The sequence below is a fragment of the Typopeltis vanoorti genome, chromosome 6 (assembly GCF_054136105.1).
Source record: "Typopeltis vanoorti isolate ZY-2024b chromosome 6, IOZ_Tvanoo_1.0, whole genome shotgun sequence".
NCBI classification, from domain to species: Eukaryota; Metazoa; Arthropoda; class Arachnida; order Uropygi; family Thelyphonidae; genus Typopeltis; species Typopeltis vanoorti.
Window position 1 is genome coordinate 136,079,067 of NC_143554.1, and position 18,457 is coordinate 136,097,523.

The 18,457-nt window shown below is 36.7% G+C and overlaps 1 protein-coding gene across 1 annotated transcript in view; it reads left to right on the forward strand.

The window, feature by feature from the left end:
• The window catches only part of aop (ETS variant transcription factor anterior open), a 109,162-nt gene that overhangs the window by 85,656 nt on the left and 5,049 nt on the right, over positions 1 to 18,457 (forward strand). The window contains exons 6-7 of the mRNA XM_090393731.1: positions 6,317 to 6,451; positions 15,658 to 15,907. Coding sequence (XP_090249857.1) covers positions 6,317 to 6,451; positions 15,658 to 15,907 — 385 coding nt within the window. The remainder of the gene's footprint in view (positions 1 to 6,316; positions 6,452 to 15,657; positions 15,908 to 18,457) is intronic.

Genomic DNA, 18,457 nt, shown 5'->3' on the forward strand with positions numbered 1-18,457 from the left:
CACACAGTATCTATCATACCTCGCCTTGAACTCATTCACGGTCATAGCACCCACAACAGACTCTGGCAGCTTATTCCGCTCATTCACCACTCTCCAAGTAAAAAACCTAGCTCTAACACCCCTGCTAACCACATTCTTGCTCAGCTTCCATGTAAGGCATACAGTCAGCCACTGCTTCATGCAAACACTTCTTAACCGCCTTCCATGCACTATCAATTTCAAGCCCTTGCAGTTGTATATGCCATGGCACTGAACCAATCAATCTCCTAAGCTTGTCATACTTACCAGCCCAATAATTCCACATGTACCCTGTCTTAATTGTATATTCCTCACCTTTAGCCACCTCCCAAGTCAAGACCCTATGATCACTCTCACCAATTGGTGGCAACTTGGTAATATGCATTACAGCCAAATTCTCAGATGCAATTACCAGGTCAAGCACGCTCTGACCCCTAGTATTTTCCATTACATGCTGTCGCAGATAGTTCTCCCTTAATAACCACATAAAATCCAATTCCTTCCTCTCATGTGTCCTCTCCTCCTTCCAATCAATGTTACCATAGATGAAATCTCCCATAATAATTACCCTCCTTCCACTCATTTCTTCTATTTGCTTATGCATACTATCTCCACCATATATTCCATCACCTGGTCTATAGCAGCACCCAACTGTATATTTAGTTCTGCTAGTTTCAATCTCACACCAAATTGCCTCAAATGTGCTCTTTTCTCTATCCTGCAGTTCCACTTCTATTCTCCTTGGCTGTAGCTCATCAGCTATCATCAATAACACTCCTCCCCCTATTTTATTCTCCCTGTCACTCCTGAACATACCATACCCCTCATATTCAATCCCACTAGCTGTGTCATCTTCTGTCAGCCATGTTTCACTAATGCCAAGCCAATAACCTGTGGTCTGGAAGTGCCAACGAAGGCCAAAAATTCTTCCTTCTTGTTCCTGATACTTCTGGCATTTGTATACACGAATTACAGAAGCCGGTTTGTCCCTATTTTGATGCCTTATACTAACTATCCCATTCTGATTTGTGGTCTTTCTTACTCGCTTGGGCATATTACACACATTCACATACTCAACTGTCTCCCTAAAATCTGCATATCTAGTTCCCCCTCCCCCTTAATAACTCTAGTTTCCCTGATTCTGCACGTTCACTTCCACTACATTCGACATCACCTTTTCAAGTCTCCGTACATCAAATCCATTCAAATGTAAACCGTCCATTTTATATAAATCCTTTCACCCATCAAACTCATTCCACACCACTCATCAAACATAATTCACGCATAAAGTCATTAGCAATTATGGCCCTCCTTCTATACTCTTCACTGTCATACACTGGCAACAGACTCGCCAACCTAACTCTCTCAGTCTTCTCTTTTGCTACCTCAAGCAATTCCTTCACATCCTCACTCATAGCCTTTTTGTTTCCTTTCAAATCATTTGTACCTGCCACCACTATCAATTCTTTCACCTGCTGCTTTTGCATTCTAGTTGACTCGCTTACATTCTTAACGTCCGCTCCAGGTTGGTATGATTTTGTTAAACTCTCAACTAACACACCTCTTACTAAGGAATTTCCATACGTATAATGAAATTTATTTTTGATTATTAATTTGTCATAAACATGAGATTGTATAAAAACTAATTATGAAGAATTATGGCCATCTCACCCATGAAAAAGTCAAAAACTGATATTGTATTATCATGGGGAATGAACCAAGAGTTGATTAAAAAGAATTAAAATCATTGGACATTTACTTTAAACATCTGTAGATTAGAGTTTCTGAGAAATTCTCCCAACAAGGCTTGTTATATGACAGGGATGAGAGATAGAGCAGTAAATAAGATGAGTTTCAAGTTTATTATTGTTATTATTATTTGACACCTCCAGGGAGTCCAAGACTCATCGAGGGAAGGCGCCTACTCTACAACACTCCCTCTCTATCACTCAGCCTCATCCACCAAATGCATCATCTACACCAATGCCATCTATTGTCCACCACTAGTATTTTCACAGACATTCACAAACATCCATGCTCACAGTGGGATTTGAACCCGTGGCCTTTTGGCTGGAGAGCAGATGCACTAACCACTTGGCCACCCAGGCTGGCTGTTTAACTGAGAATGGAAAGCAACTCATAGTTGCTCAACTTTTTATAAATTTTGAGATCAGCCTGGTGTACCATTTCCAGATGCAAGCTGTGGTGATTAATGCAAAGTTTAGGAAATGCACAATAATTAATAGAAAGTGAAATAATGTAGCAAGTGGAAGTTTGTTTTTTTTTGGTTTTTATTAGCTTTTTTTTTTTTTAAGATTAGCAGATACATCCTTAGATATAAATGATGAACAGATGCTGAGACAGGTGAATAGTGAATTGATAACTTCAAGAACTCTGAGGTTACTGCTCTTCTAAGATTACACTTTTTTTGGGGGGGGGGGGGATTGAGCCATGATTGGGATTTGCTAGCCAGGCTGGCTGAGTGGTTAACATACTACTTCTCTCACTCTCTCTCTCCAATCACTAAGTTGTGGAATCAGATCCCTCACTCTACATGAATGTTTGGGGAAGATGAATTTTATCATCCAGCGTGAACCACCCCTGCTTTATGGAGGCCTGAAAAATAGAGCAGGATTTCTGGACCATGTAAAAATAAATAATTAAAACACATAAAAAATAAATGAAAAGAAATTACATAGGCAAAGTGGATATTAAATCCAACTTTAATGTTTGTAGAAACTATGAAGGTTTCGTAAGTTGACCTGAGAGCTTATATGGATATAATCCTTTGCATCCCTGAGTTGCTTTAGTTTGGACTACTTAAAAGACATGGGCACTGCTCAGGTGCCCATATATTTGAGTTGCCAAAGTAACTGATGTTTTTCTTTGGTGGTATATGAAAATGCTATTCCCAATCTTTGCATCTGCTGTTTTTCCACATCTCTGACATGTTCTTTCATATGGATCTTTCCAGATTGTCCTGTCTATCTGATGTTGTTACTGCATGCATAGAAAATTTTGTACACTCTTAGTCTCTTGAGAAGAGAATGAGACTGTTTGAGTGACATTTTTTATATAAGACAAAGAAACTACTCCTTTTACATTACATAAAAAAACAAAAAATAACAAATGAGATAGCTGAAGTGCTTAAACAGTACAACATCAAAGTTGCCTTCACACCAATGCAAACAAATCTCCATGATGCTATGATCACCTAAACCTTTTTATCCTCTCAAGAAACCAGGAGTATACAAAATTTTCTGTGGGTATCTGCTATCAGACAAATGAGACAATCTGGAGAGAGAGAGAGAGAGAGATCTGTATTTTCTCTCTCTCTCTCAAGATCCACCAAGGAAATATATCTGGTATTTTGGCAACTCACAGTAATGTCATATATTCAATTCAACAGTAGCATGCATCGATTCCAAGAAGCATTATACAACACAATGACAATGAGCCATATGTCAGACAGCTTGATGTGATGCTCACCATCAAGTTTTAAGTAATATATAGCAGTTGTTACTTTAGAAATAGCTTGTTATTACAAGCTAATTTCATATTTATAGTTTAATCCTGAAGATATACATGATAAGGCATGAGAAACTAGTTGATTAAACAATTTTTCTTAATGTTTACTACTTTGTTTATATTGGATATGCTTTAATAATAATAAATATAATAATGGAATGCATAATAATAGAATAAAAGAATACCATTATGAAATACACCTTTTTTTATGATTGTGCAGTTCAAGAGGATGCAGTTGATTTTCAGAGAATGTATGAAGGTAGTAGCTGAATGTGAAATCTGAAAACCTTTAATCTTTTAACTTTTAACCTTTAATCTGAAAGGTTAAAAGTGGCATGGAGATCATATTTGCAGAGATCTTTGGTGATGTTTTTTTCTGATGTACCATTTCCAGATCACAGCAGACCGTGGAAACGGTTTGCTGTGATCTGTGTTTGGTGTAGGAGGGATGTGGGTGCATGCAATATTTTATATATTTTATATTGGCTGTAGCCATTGGTGTAATAAAGGTGTGGCAAAGATCCCTGCGCTTGGTTTCAAGGGCTGTGTCATTTGAACAAATAGCTCTGGCTTGGTGATATATGTTTTGAGGATGCCATACTGTTGGGGTCAGTAGTGCAATTGCTTATGTAAATATCTTCCTGTATGAGTGGGCTTTCCGAATGTAAAAGGATAATGAGCCATTAGGAAGATGTGTCACTAGTATATCTAGAAAGAGAAACAGAAGACAACTGTTACTTTCTTTTTGTATGGCGAAGTTTATTTTAGGATGTCTGTTAAGATGCAGTAAACATAGCACAGTCAAACAATTGGTTTAAGTGTGGCTGTGTTGAGTGCTTGGCTTTCAAAATGTTTCATATAGAAGTTAGCTGGGGGAGGGTAAGTTTTACACACACACACATGCACACAGTTACATAGGAATTAACCAATTATTATAACAAAATCGGATGAGGGAAATGCAACTATTATCATGAACCAAGCATATTACAACAGGAAAATGAATAATCTTCTTAAACTCTACTTATCAGGTCAAAGATTGGGAGATCCTACAAAATCCTAATAGAAAAAAAAAGTGTATAAATTATTAAAATAGAGTTAAACCTCAGCCCAAAGAAATTACCAAAATGCTCAAACTTTATCATGTCAAACCACTCTAGATATACAAGGTCCCTAAAATTCGCAAACCTAATACTCCCACTTTGTTCAATAGTAGATAGCATAGACAACCCTACCTACAAACTGGACAAACATTTATCCAAATCACTTTCTTCCCTTAGGCAACTCTCCCTAATCTATTTAAAACTTTACACTTTATAACATTAATAAAAAAAAAAATCTAACCTTGACATATTCTGACATCATAGTCAGTTTTGATATTACTTCACTATTCACTAATATACCTTTTGACAGAGACTGTTGACCTCATTAAGTCACATTTTCTCCCTGATATAACTGAATTATTCAGATTCACCATGTATGCAAGTTATTTCTTATTGAAAGGAAAAATATACAAACAGCTGGCTGGGACTGTTATGGATTCCCCCTCTTTCAACACATTCTCGCTATCATGTGCCATTAATTATTGATACTCTTCCTCATCTCTGCATTATCTTATCTAGGTAACATGCTTACTATCTTTCCTCTCATACATTGCTATCATACAGCTTCAAACATAAACGTGAAATCTCTCGGTACCTGATTTACACTACCTCTCAGGTCATTTGTACCTACCATCACAATCATCTTATCTGCTCTTTCACTTCACTTAATTGCCATAGTCCAACTCTCTATTGTTCCTCTAGGCAAGCATTCCTCCTCCTCTAGCATTCTATCTTGCACTCCATGAATCATTGAATCTCCATACATTGCACCTCTCATTGCTCCATTCATTTCTTGCTCACTGCATCCCTTACTCTCTCTCCTTGCATTCCAACCTTGCCTGTCTGTCATCTCTCCATCCCAGCCCCTGCACAATTTTGCCTTCCTCTCAGGTGTTCTTACTCTCTCTCTCTCTCTCTCTCTCTCTCTTCTTCTTCTGTCATTCCCATAACCCTCTCTCACTCTCCCTCTTATTTGTCTCATGTCAGTCAGCCAGCCTTTTTGGTGCCCTAATATCCTCTTCACGCTTCTGAACTCGGTCTTCATACATTCCACCTCCTCTCTCTCTCCAAGCAACCTATTCTCACTTGGCATGTCCCCCCCAACATCGAGATTATCATCCTCTAAATCTAGTACATTTATTTTCACATGGTGCTCATCTTCCTCACTCTTGATAACACTACTTGTCTCTCTCTCTTTGTTGGCATTCACTTATTTCTGACACACTGCTACTACTGCCACTTAAACATAAGTTGATATCAAGGTCACCAAGCTCTTTCCATTTCATTTTATTTTAGGTTGTATGTGATAAGTCATAATGAAAGGAATTTTTCTTGTTTAAAATGTATGAAATGTTGTTCATTTTGATAACATTTTTCTTGTGATATTCCTTTTTCTGTTGTTCAGTAGCACATAAAATGTATTTGTTTCATATAATTTGGTTTCACATATCTTAATGCACATTGTGTTTCATAATAGAAAGTTGATTTGTTTGAATGATAAAGGAATATTGAGTTACTTTAAATATAAAAAAGGTGTGATATTAAAAATTTAGGTGATGAAGTAAAAGTAGTAGTAATTTTATCTTAAATAGCAATAGGCAAGCATTTGTTTAAAATATTATTTTATTTTAAAAGATGATAATAGTGATAATTTTTTTTATTCCTTATAGGATCTCCAACTTCCATATGTAACAGAACAATGTCTCCACCAGATGGTACTACTGCTCACACAGCTGCTGTTTTGCCTCAGATGCCTGCTGGACAGCGAGGAGATGCAGTTACTGAAAACTCCTCAGATAAAATAAGTGAGTGTGTTCAGATTAAAATCTTTTAGTTGTAACATGTTTGTTTGTTTGGAAGTTTTTTCACTTGGCTATGCTACCAATTATATATTTGGTTTAATCCTTTATCCAAGTGTAAGCGAACAGAGTTTGCGCCTAAAGTATTTTTAGGACTGGGGAAACTTGGCAAAGGTGGTATAAGTTCTCATCACTTGCCTTAGTATCCCATAATGCAAAACACATATCCTTGCTGACATGTATAATGCAATGATTAAGGGAAAGGTCACTACCCATACTAAGGGTTACTAAGACAAGTGATGAGAACTTATACCACCTTTGCCACGAGTTGCCCCAGTCCTGAAAATACTTCAGGCACAAACTCTGTTTGTTTACACTTGGATAATGGATTAAACCAAATATATAATTATTTGTTTGTTTCTTTATCAGTTTTGGAGACAGGGTGACATGAATAGCAATAAAAGACTTCGATGACTTCAAACATACTACCATCTTAAAAAAAAAATATTTAAAAACATTTGAAGCTTCCTTTAGTTTAAGGAGTCACTTAAGGATCAAGAACGCTGCTCGCTGTTAAGACATAAGTTTGTGGTTAATTAACTGTGGTTTTTTATGTGTTTATGTGAGAGTTGTTGTAAAAGCTGTGGGCTTGTTTGTTTCAGCTTTTTTACAATGCCTTTAAAGATAGAGTAATGTATACTGATGCATATCAAAAGCAATGGTGGCTGCTTTGTTGCTCAATGAATTCAATTTTGATTTTAGTCATTTTGTGAAATGCAAGATGTACTTCATGTGCTCATTGGATTATGTGGATAAGTTATGGATTTTTAAGGCTGATAAAAGGCAAGTGTGTTGCGAAGTGCAACTTGAATGCAGAGTTGATGAGTGGTGATATGTTGATGAGTGAGAATAATGGCAATGTAATAAGAAGAATATCACTCTTTGTGATAGCAAAGAGTGATAACATGAAACAGAGTGGTAAGAAAGTTAAAAAAAAAAAAAATCAGGTGAATGATCTAGTTAAAAAGAAGCAATTGATTGTAGTATGAATGACATAAGTGATATAAGCATAGCAAGATTTGGGAATAGCAAATGCGGTACAAATGTGATTTAATGAGATAGCAAAGAGTAGTAAGACAGGAAGATGCAAAAGAGAGAGAGGAACAGTTGAAAAATAGAGGCAGAATGTAAAGAAGCTAGTATGAAAGATACCAATTCTTTTCTAATATCTTCTCTCATATTGATAAGTTAAGGAATGAATTGAGATGTGAAGAGTGAGGTAGGACATTTAGAGAAGAGATTGGAAGTTGGCAGTGTAAGAAGAAAGGTGCCAGTGATAGATGAGTCAAAGATGAATGATTGCAGTCAAATGATGGATAGTAGCATAGTGTTGTAAGGAGACTCTGTGAAGGATGTGAAAATGGAGCAGGTATCAAAAGTATGTCTGAGAGGAAGAATTGTGTGTGTTTGTGTTGCAAAGGTATGATAGTAGGGAGCTGAGAAAAAGAGCAATGATTATGAATAGCATGATAGCTAGAATAGACAAGAAGAGAGGACTTCAGTATGTGGATGTATTGGATAAATTTTAAGATAGGAGAGATAGCTGCTTGTTGCATATAAGTCTATATTTGAGTGTGTGTGGCAGTGTGAAGCTGGACAGATTGTTGATGAGAGTAGGATAATGTATAGTCAGTCAAGGAAACCGAATCTAGGTGGTTGGACTGTGAGTGCAAAATACTAGGATAGGTGCGAGACAAATGATGATGGAAGACAAGATAAGGATGCAGGGATGGCCTCAAGATGATGGGGTATGGAATTGGGGAAGGGAGACAAGGAAAAGCTGCTGTGCTTACATGCCATTACAAGGAGTATTGGGAATAAAAGCACAGAGTTTGTGGCCTTGTTTGCAGGTCTGCTTGGCCGAGTGGTTAGTGTATCTGCTCTCAAGCCAAAAGGCTGCAGGTTTGAATCCCATCGTGGGCATGGATGTTTGCGATTGTCTGTGAAAATACTAGTGGTGGTGGTGGGCAGTAGATGCCTTTGGTGTAGTTGAGGTTCATTGTAGTTGGTGGATTGAGTGGTGGTGACAGAGAGTTGTAGAGTAGGTGCCCTCTCTCAATGAGTCTTTGGACACCCTGGAGGTGTCACGTGATAATAATAAAACTGTTAGCCAATCTGCGAGTCACTAGTGTCACTAAGATGTGATTAATGTAAAAGAGGAGTGGTGGTGTATTACTAATGATTTCAACATAGATGTGTTCTCCTTATGTGGAACTTGAACAAAATAGTAGTGGTTAATGATTTTGAGTTTATTTGATGTGAGATTGAAACAAGCACAAATTTTAGATATTTAGTGGAGTAATGCTACAGCCCAGGAAATATGGAGGGAGATGATTCCGAAATGTTTTGAAAAATGAGGATGGTGAGTGATAAGAGAGAAATAATAATGGGTGATTTTAACTGCATAAGCATTGATTGGAATCTAGAAATAAATGTGCAAGAGTAAGGAGATTGAATTTCTTGAGATACTCAGGGCAACTATCTTATGGCAACATATAGTTAAAGCAACATGTGGGACATGAGTTTTGAATCCACCAACTGGGGAGAGTGATTATGTGGTTTGACATGCAGAGTTGCTAGGTTAGTCTTCACAGAACAAAACAGATGTGTGGAATTATGGAGTAGGGTAGTATGATAAATTAATGAAACAGAATGGTGATGTGCAGTCTTGATCAATTGAAGGGAGAGAAAGAAATCGGCAGTGCCTTGCACTTGGTCTGAAATCAGTTACTTATGGCGATGTTAGATTATATTCCCAAAGTTAGGAAGCTAAATAAAGAAATGGATGAATCTTGAAATTATACAGGAGTTTTAGAGAAAGAGGATGTCATCGAGGAATAAAGAACATGGTACCTCTCAGAAGCATGAGGAGTATTTTATAGAATTCTACAAAATCATATTGCTTAGAAGAAATTGTGAATATGGAAGACAGACTTTAATTGCTGGAGATGGAATGTGGGGTTGCACCTGCAGAAGATGTAGTAGAGAGTTCAATGAAAATTTTGATAGCATATTTCATGTGGAAGTGGGAGTAGTGTTAAATAATAATGAGGAGGACAGAAGACTGACAGTTCAAGAATGGGAAGTGTTTAGAATATTAAGTAATTCTCATGATAATAAGGCTGTGGGAATGGATGGGATATCACCATGTATATTATTGGAATGTGCAAAGGATCTGGAAGTTCACTTCTTGACTTGGTTGTTCAATAGGCGTATGGCAATGAGTTTGCTAGCTTAGTCGGTTTACTGGTTAGTGTTTCCACTCTCCAACAAACAAACTGGCCGTGGGTTGAAAGTTTTTTTCACTTGGTTACACTATAAATTAAAGATGCCAAGAAATTATATTCTTGGTTTATCTAAGTGTTTATATTGCATGTGAAGTCACTTCACGACTCGGGAGCTACTATTATATATAGGCTGATAACTTCACATCAGTTGCCTTAATATCCTATAATGCAATGCAAATATCCTTACAGATAAGCATATTGCTATGCATTATGGGAAGGGTCACTACCCAAACCGGTTTCGATCTTTATTGAGGTCTCATCAGTGGGAGCCAGAAGTGATACCAAGGCTGAAGTAATGCAGAAGCCATATTTCCATATACAAGTAACCAAATGGTGTCACACCTTATTACTAAAATACTGTGGATTAGAGATAGGTAATGAACTAAGAATATAATTTCTTGGGATCTTTAGTTTATAGTATAGTCAAGTGGAAAAACTTTCAACATCCGTCTCTAATCCAGAGTATTTTAATATGACACCTTTTGGCTATTTGTATATGGAAATGTGACTTTTGCATTACTTCAACCTTGATATCACACTTCTCTGGCCTGGAGCCACACCTATAATACTAACATTATCAAAATACAACATGTACAGAACAAGTGCTTGAGAATGATTCTGAATGCCCCATGGTATGTTAGAAACAATCAACTTCATAGAGATACAAATATTCCCTATATTTTCTCTTTCCTACAATCCTTAGCATCTAAGTTCTTCCTAAAGACGTCCATACACCCCAACGATTTGGTTCAGCAAGTTGCAGCATACGAGGCAACGGACATATTCAAACATAGAAGACCAAAAGCTATATTAACCTTAACCTCCTATAGCGATGCATAATGTTGTGTCCCAATTTATGATTATTATTCTATCTAGTGAAATTCTGCTTATCTATGTTCAACTATTATCTATGCACGAGATATCACCCCAAAATACAAATATTTAAGCTATTTCTCCCCTTAGTGTTCCCTAATATTTATATTATACTGCGCCTTTTGGGACATTTAGTTTGAGATATTAAATACAAAAACAAGGAGCAATTACTAAAACATGTCTGAATGTGAAACAATATTGCAGTCGTGACAGTTTATCTCGTTTTTTAACACGTTAATTTCCCGCATGATTAGATTCGTATGTTTTTCAAGTGGTGCATTGGGCAGCAATTTCAGACAACTATTTTATCAATGAACAAAGGTTTATTAAATTCATTAGTATGGTACAATTCAATTTCTAATCTATTTCAATTCAATACTAAGAAAACATTTACAAATTAACATTAGCTTATCACAAGTAATTTGGCTATGATCCTATATGGGTATTGCGATCATGCAACCATAACAAATTCAACTCATACAATCATATGTATAATCCCAGATCTAATTAACACATTAGTTAACCCTATATTAGTCTGAATACGCTATATGCTGTAGCACCTGGACATATGTGATCAACTCACTCTATTTAACTATTTAAAACTATGTAGATTAATTTATCCTTTCACTGTGTTAACACATCACTTTGACATTTAAAACTTTCCTATACGTTACAATACACATGCATAATTCTCAGGACACATGAATTACTTATATAATATTAATATTAACAAGCATACTTTCATTATAATCAGTCATGTACTAAAGTCCTAGTATAAATTTCCTTAGTCTCTTCAACAGTTCAGTAATAGAATAATGATTACAATTACAGACAATTTTCAGTTAACACGAGATTTTTACAGTACCTTTTTTCTCTTGAGTTTTCTATATTGGCCTCTACTTTTTTCCGATTGAGCTATCCTGGTATGATCTCTCCTATAATCGGTCACTCCTAAGTTCTTTTGGCATTAAACTGTGCTTATGCGATCTTTACTTTTCGAACTTGAATTAAGAACACACTTTAGAATCATCTATACCATGGCTGTGAAACTCACCACGTGGGCACGACTTCTTTACAGATTTCCTTTTTTCGTAGTTGTCACTGGATGATGAAACACATAGATAATACCTTCTTTCCTATAGCTAAATGGTTCCTCGTTTCTTACCATAGGAAATACGGAATTGAAATCCCGCTCACTTTTGTTTCCTTGTTGTGACGACGGAGATCAACTCCAATCCCGCCACTCAGGAAAACCACGTGAAACCTATACGAAGGAGCTCGTGAAGAAACTATCCGGGAAAAGCCTCCGTGTGTGGGGGGTTCTAACCCTTTTATATCTTGACCCCTACCGGCACCTTCTTTAATTTCTTTTCTCTGCCCCTTACTGGATTCGACTTCACCGACCAATTAGGGTGGCGTTTTTCTGCCAAACATCCTGAGGTCAGCGAGCACGTGACGATGTCTCAATCTGGAAATTGACCCTGAGCGATAGTCTATTGTTTTTCTTTTGCTAGCCTCTAAATTAACCCCCTTCCAAATTTTTAAGAATTTACTTGATATTTTAATCTCTACCCTCTCACATACAATTTCTTATGACTAATCCTTTCTGTCTTACTTAGCTAATTTTTTTTTTTATATCACAACACTAATATATTCCTTCTTTTATTAGTTAGTTCAACAAACACTTTTTTTTTGTTATATATTTTACTTGGATGCAAGAATATTTTTCTTTCTTTTAAATAATTCATCTATTAGCTTTTATACAGGGGTTTTATTTTATTTTCTCTTCATGTTACACCATGATAACTGAAAATTCCACATAGTGAAGGTATCAGGGTGTAACAATAATTTCCATGCCCAATCAGGGCGAGCAAATTGCTCATAAATTTTACCCTCACTGTAACTGCAACAGATAGCGAGGAATATGAAAAGCATCTTGCTTCACCCCTAAAGACATAAATGTCAATTGTCTTTGGTATCACTTCTGGGTCTGGCTCCCACTAATAAGACCTCAATAAAAGTTGAAACCAATCTGAGTAGTGATCCTTCCCATAATGCATAGCATTATACATGTTTGTAAGGATATGTACTTTGCATTATGGTATACTAATGCAAGTGATGTGAAGTCATTAGCCTCTATATATAAGTTGCCCAGTCATGAATTTACTTCACATGCAGAGTTTGTTTGCTTAAACTTGGATAAAGGATTAAACCAAGAATATAATTTCTTGGCATCTTTAATTTCTGAAGAGAAGGTCAATGATTGGGGTTGGATTGATTTTTGATACTATGGGAACTGTAGCCATTAGATGAGATGTGGTGTATATGATTAAGGTCTGCTGTAATGAGTTCTCTTTCTCTTTTTTCCAACAAGAACTTATTGTAACAAAGGTTACAGGCTCTATTGGTTAGTGTTTTAATGATACCATATTGTGGAGAGGTGGAGATGATGGGAAAGTTTGTGGATGTATCTGCCTGTGTGGGTGGGCTTCTTGTATAATGAAAATAACAGGTTACCATTGGGTAGGTGTGTTATCAAGGTATCTAGAAAGGCTACACTGTTATTAGTTTTTTTTCCATGGTAAACTTCATTCTAGAGTGAAGACTATTCAGGTCAGAAAGGAAACAATGTTTTCCATTTGGACCATAAGGCCAAATGGAAAACACATCATCCACATATCAAACCAAGCTAGGTTTGAGAGTGGGGCTGAGTCAAGAGCTTGTTTTTCAAAATATTCTATTAAAAAATTGGCAAAAATTGTTGAAAGGGAATACCCCATAGATGCATCCTCTATCTGCTTATAAGTTTTGTACTTCCAAGAGAAATATTCAGAATGGATAGCAAAGGAAACAGAAACAAGTTTTAATAGTTTTTTATATAGGAAGTAACCAGTGAGGAGGGGTAAGAGAACTAACTGTTTTGCTAATTTATAACATGGAGAATCTGTAGTATCTACTATAGGGCTTTTGGGGAGGGGAATTTGGTTTGTGTATTTTTGGTAATCCATATATCTGGGGGGGGGGGGGTGAGAACTGAAGGGATTGAGTTTTTTGTGATTTCAGGAAGACAGGGAAAAAATTGTTTGGAGCAGGCTTCTATTTTTTTTTATCTGAAATTTGGTGGAATAATAATTTATAGGTCTGTAGGTGGAACAGTCTGAGAATGATGTCCATTTTTCTATTGTATTCAATAGAAATTAGCACTTCCCTTATCAGCTCTGGTGATAAGGGAAGTGCTAAACTATGCAAAGATAGCAGTATACTGCTATCTTTGCATAGTTTCTTTAGGGCACTGAGTCAGCACGATGAGAATTTCTTTTAGGAGGTGATGATTGAGTAAGAATGCTGGTGACAGTACCTACAGATTCTGCTTCCACCTAGTTAGACTCATCTTTCATCCATGTATTTCACTTAGTTTTTGTTGCCTTTGTGTGTGCGTGTTACAAGTCTCTTCTTGTGCTCTCTGACATTGACTTAGTGACTGAGACGAAATATTGGAATAATTAAATATTTTAATCCTTTGAGCTATTTTACTAATTTTTTTCAGTATACCCTCTGAACTTCAACTCTCTGTCCACTATTATCCCCAAGTTCCTAGCCTTATCAGTTTCCTACAATCTAGTACCATCTATATGATACATAGTATGTAACCTTTTTTTTTTAACCCAACGTGCTATAACCTTATATTTTGCAACATTAAATTGACAATCATTATCCTTTGTCCACAGTGCCAATTTATTTAAATCATCCTGCAGGATATCTATACCACATTTATCAACTGTTGTCCTTCTTCTCCAGTTTAGCATTATCCCAGTTTAGGAAACACCTGATTCCCCCCCCCCCTTCCCCAATGATATGAAAGAGTGAGAAAACAAGATTGTCAAGCAGAGATTTTCTGAGAGGACAGGAAGTAGGATTTTTGATTTTTAATTCTTCAATGCCTGGATATGGATATATATGAAAGGAGAAGTGAAATAAAGGAAAGTGAGTGAACAGAATCAATACATGCAATGAAATAGGGAATCAGATTAATTAGAGTAGAATAAAAGGTGTGGCATAGAGAATGGAGTAATTGGCTTGAAAAGAGATGATATAGGTAGGAATGTATTGTACAGTGTAGGACTTGATCAATTATGAGGAAGTTTTCATGTGAATTTTACCCATGAAAGGCAATAAATTTAATACATAGTATGTAGATGTTATAAGGGTTGAGTAATCTAGTAACCATGCTCTTGAAGGAGTATCAAACATGGCACATTTTCAACTCACTTCAGGTCTTCTTATTAATAAGCAAGGTGGTGAAAATTATCAGCCATCTTCCAGAAATATTCATACCCATAGTGGGATTCCAATCCACAACCTGTAGGCCAGATAGAGCAGGTATTATGCTATCTGCTCAGCTAATCATGCCAACAATAGTGCTGGATAGGTACAGTAGGAAAGATTATGGGATGGTGAAGCAGCTACAAGTGAATAATGAGTGCATTAGTAAATAAACATTACAGTTCATCTTGAAGACCTGCAAGCAGTCATCCTTGTATCATTATTTACTTGTGCTGTCAAAAGATATGATTTTGTCAAGTATTCCTTCTCATTATTATATCCCTGGCTGTGATGTTCTGGTTGGAGAGTTGCTCTACTACCTTTTACATTTATCTATAACAATACCATATTAGATATCCTGTGCTATTTATCTTAGCCAAACAACTTGAAGGCTGTTGCACATATTGTCTTCTTGGATCTCCACTATAATTGTACATAATTTTTCTGCAATCATCATTAGCAGTAAAACTACTAATGCAGTGAAACTCTTTGGAAGTTTGTGAGAATAATAATTGTAATTGAAGTGGACAAATGCTTAATGGACATTTTACCGACTACAGTTATTTAAATTTAATAAGTATTGCTCTTTCTTGAGTATATATATATTAATTCTTATATTTGTTACATATTAACTGCATCTTGAATTTCATTGTATTTTTACTATTTCAGATGTTCGGCTACTGTGGGATTTTTTGCAGCAGTTACTTAATGATTCTCAGCAGCGATACAATAGCTGTATTGTGTGGAAAGATAAAACAAGAGGAGTTTTTAAGATCACTGATCCTCATAGGCTTGCCTGTCTTTGGGGAATGCAGAAAAACCACTTGAACATGAATTTTGACAAAATGTCCAGAGCTCTTCGTTATTATTATAGGGTAAAAATTCTACAGAAGGAACCTGGAGAAAGGCACTGTTATAGGTATGCTTTCTTTTCATCCCTATTTTAGATTTGTCCTCAGCAGTTTATTTTAGTAAAATAATTTAAGATTTACAAGAATTTTTTAAGCTTTTTTTTTCCCAGTTTTCTTTGCAGTAATCTAGGTATCATAGCATATCTCTGTTAAAGAACATCCTTTAATAAATCTTCAGATCTTATATTCCTAACTGTATAATTATTCCAAAGAAACTTCTCCTTCTTTGTTGATTCTTGTTTATTTTGTAAATAGATGATAGTTTAAAATTTGAAAGTCAAGACATTTTGTGATCTAATTTTTCTATTGCATCTGCTCTGCCTATTAGAATCTGCAGAAATAAAGGTTAAGATCGGCTTTCTCTTTCATGTGTCCAGTGCGTTCAAGACATTTGATATCGTGCAAGTCCACCTATAAATTTGCCAGCCTGATTGGCTGAGTGGTTAGCCCATCCACTTTTCAATCAACAGGCTGCAGATTCCCATCCCACCTTGAGCATGGATGTTTGTGATTGTCTTTAGGTGGAAGATGAATTTCATCAGACAGTATAAGACTCCACTTATTAAAGGCCTGAAGCAGCTTGGAAAAAGTTCCATGTTTCTGGATAGAGTAGGATTTCTGTATTATATAAAAAATAAATAAAAATACCTCAAAAAATAGAAAAAATTAATAAAAAATATCTTTATCCTATTGATGTTCTAATGTACAACCTTAACTGGATGAGAATCACATACGAAAAAAAAGTTTGAACAATGTAATCTAGGTATCTGAATATTATTATTACGGGCAACTCCAGGGAGTCCTTAGACTCATCGAGGGAGGCCCCCAAATCATAATCATCACAACTATACGACATTCATACAGTATCTATCATACCTCACCTTAAACTCATTCACTGTCACAGCATCCACCACAGACTCTGACAGCCCATTCCACTCATTCACCACTCTAAAAGTAAAGAACCCAGCTCTAACATCCTTACTAACCACACTTTTGCCCAGTTTTCATGGATGTCACCTAGTCCTCCCACAACCAGCCCTATTCTCAAAAATATCTTCTGAATTAATTTTATAGAAACCCTTTAGTAATTTGAATGTCTCAATCATATCTCCCCTCCTCTGCCTATCAACCAATTTTTGCAACCCACAAATCCTCAACCTGGTCTCATAAGGTTCATTCCACAGACCTGCTATCATCTTGGTCACTCGCCTCTGGATCCTCTCAACCTCCTCCCCAAGAAGAAACCTAGGTGACCAAATCTCAGCACAGTAGTCGAGATGGGGTCTTATCAAGGCTCGATAGAGGAACAATAACATGCTTGTCAATGTATTCTTCAGCAACCAAGTGATTTAATGAGCTGATTTGGCCACTTTTGCAATGTGCCCCCTAAACTTCAACTCCTTATCCACCAACACTCCTAAATCACGTGCCTCATCAATTTCCTGGAGTACATTTCCACCAATGTAGTAAACTGCTGCTAATCTTTTCACCCCAAAATGTATAACCTTACATTTTGCCACATTAAATTGACATCCATTCTCCTTAGCCCAGACCTCCAATCTATCCAAATCATCCTGCAAAATTTTGACATCATCTGCATTCACTATTGCCCTACCCAACTTTGCATCATCCGCAAACAAATGAACTGTTCCTCTCAGATCCTTACTTATATCATTAATGAACAAATTAAACAGCAGTGGTCCAAGAACAGATCCTTGTGGTACACCACTAGTCACAGGCCATCTTGTGGACTCAACTCCTGAATAAACCACTGTCTGATATCTCTCTGTCAACCACCCTCCTATCCATCTCACCAACTCTATATCCATCCCCATTATGCTGCATTTTATTGATTAGAATTCCATGTGGTATCCTGTCAAAGGCCTTAGCAAGGTCCAGTAGAATCACTATAAACCCATTACCTTATCCAGCTGAGCCATCACTGTGTTATAATACGTGAGCAAGTTACTGAGGCATGATCTACCCTTCACAAAGCCATGCTGTCCCCTGTATAGTATCTCATTTTCATCAATCCATTCCTGTATTTTCCTCTTGACTATTTTCTCCAAGACCTTGATAACGATTCCTGTTATGCTGATTGGCCAGTAATTTTGAACAGCAGCCTTGGAACAACCTTTATGCAGTGGAACTTTTTCCCCTCTCCTTGGGACTAACCCAGACCCGAGGCTCAAATTAAACAAACTAGTCAAGGGCACTGACAATTCTTTAGCCGCTTCATGTACGACACGAGCTGGTATACCATCCAATCACACAGATGTATGTTTTAGGGAGGCCCTAAACATCATGTCCACACAACTATACGACATTCTCACAGTATCTATCATACCTTGCCTTGAACTCGCTCACTGTCATAGCATCCACAACAGACTTTGGCAGCTTATTCCACTCATTTACCACTCTAAAAGTAAAGAACCCAGCTCTAACACCCCTGCTAACCACACTCTTGCCCAGCTTCCATAAGTGTCCCCTAGTTCTCCCACCACCAGTCCTGATCTCAAAAATATCCTCTGAATTAATCCTATAGAAACCCTTTAGCA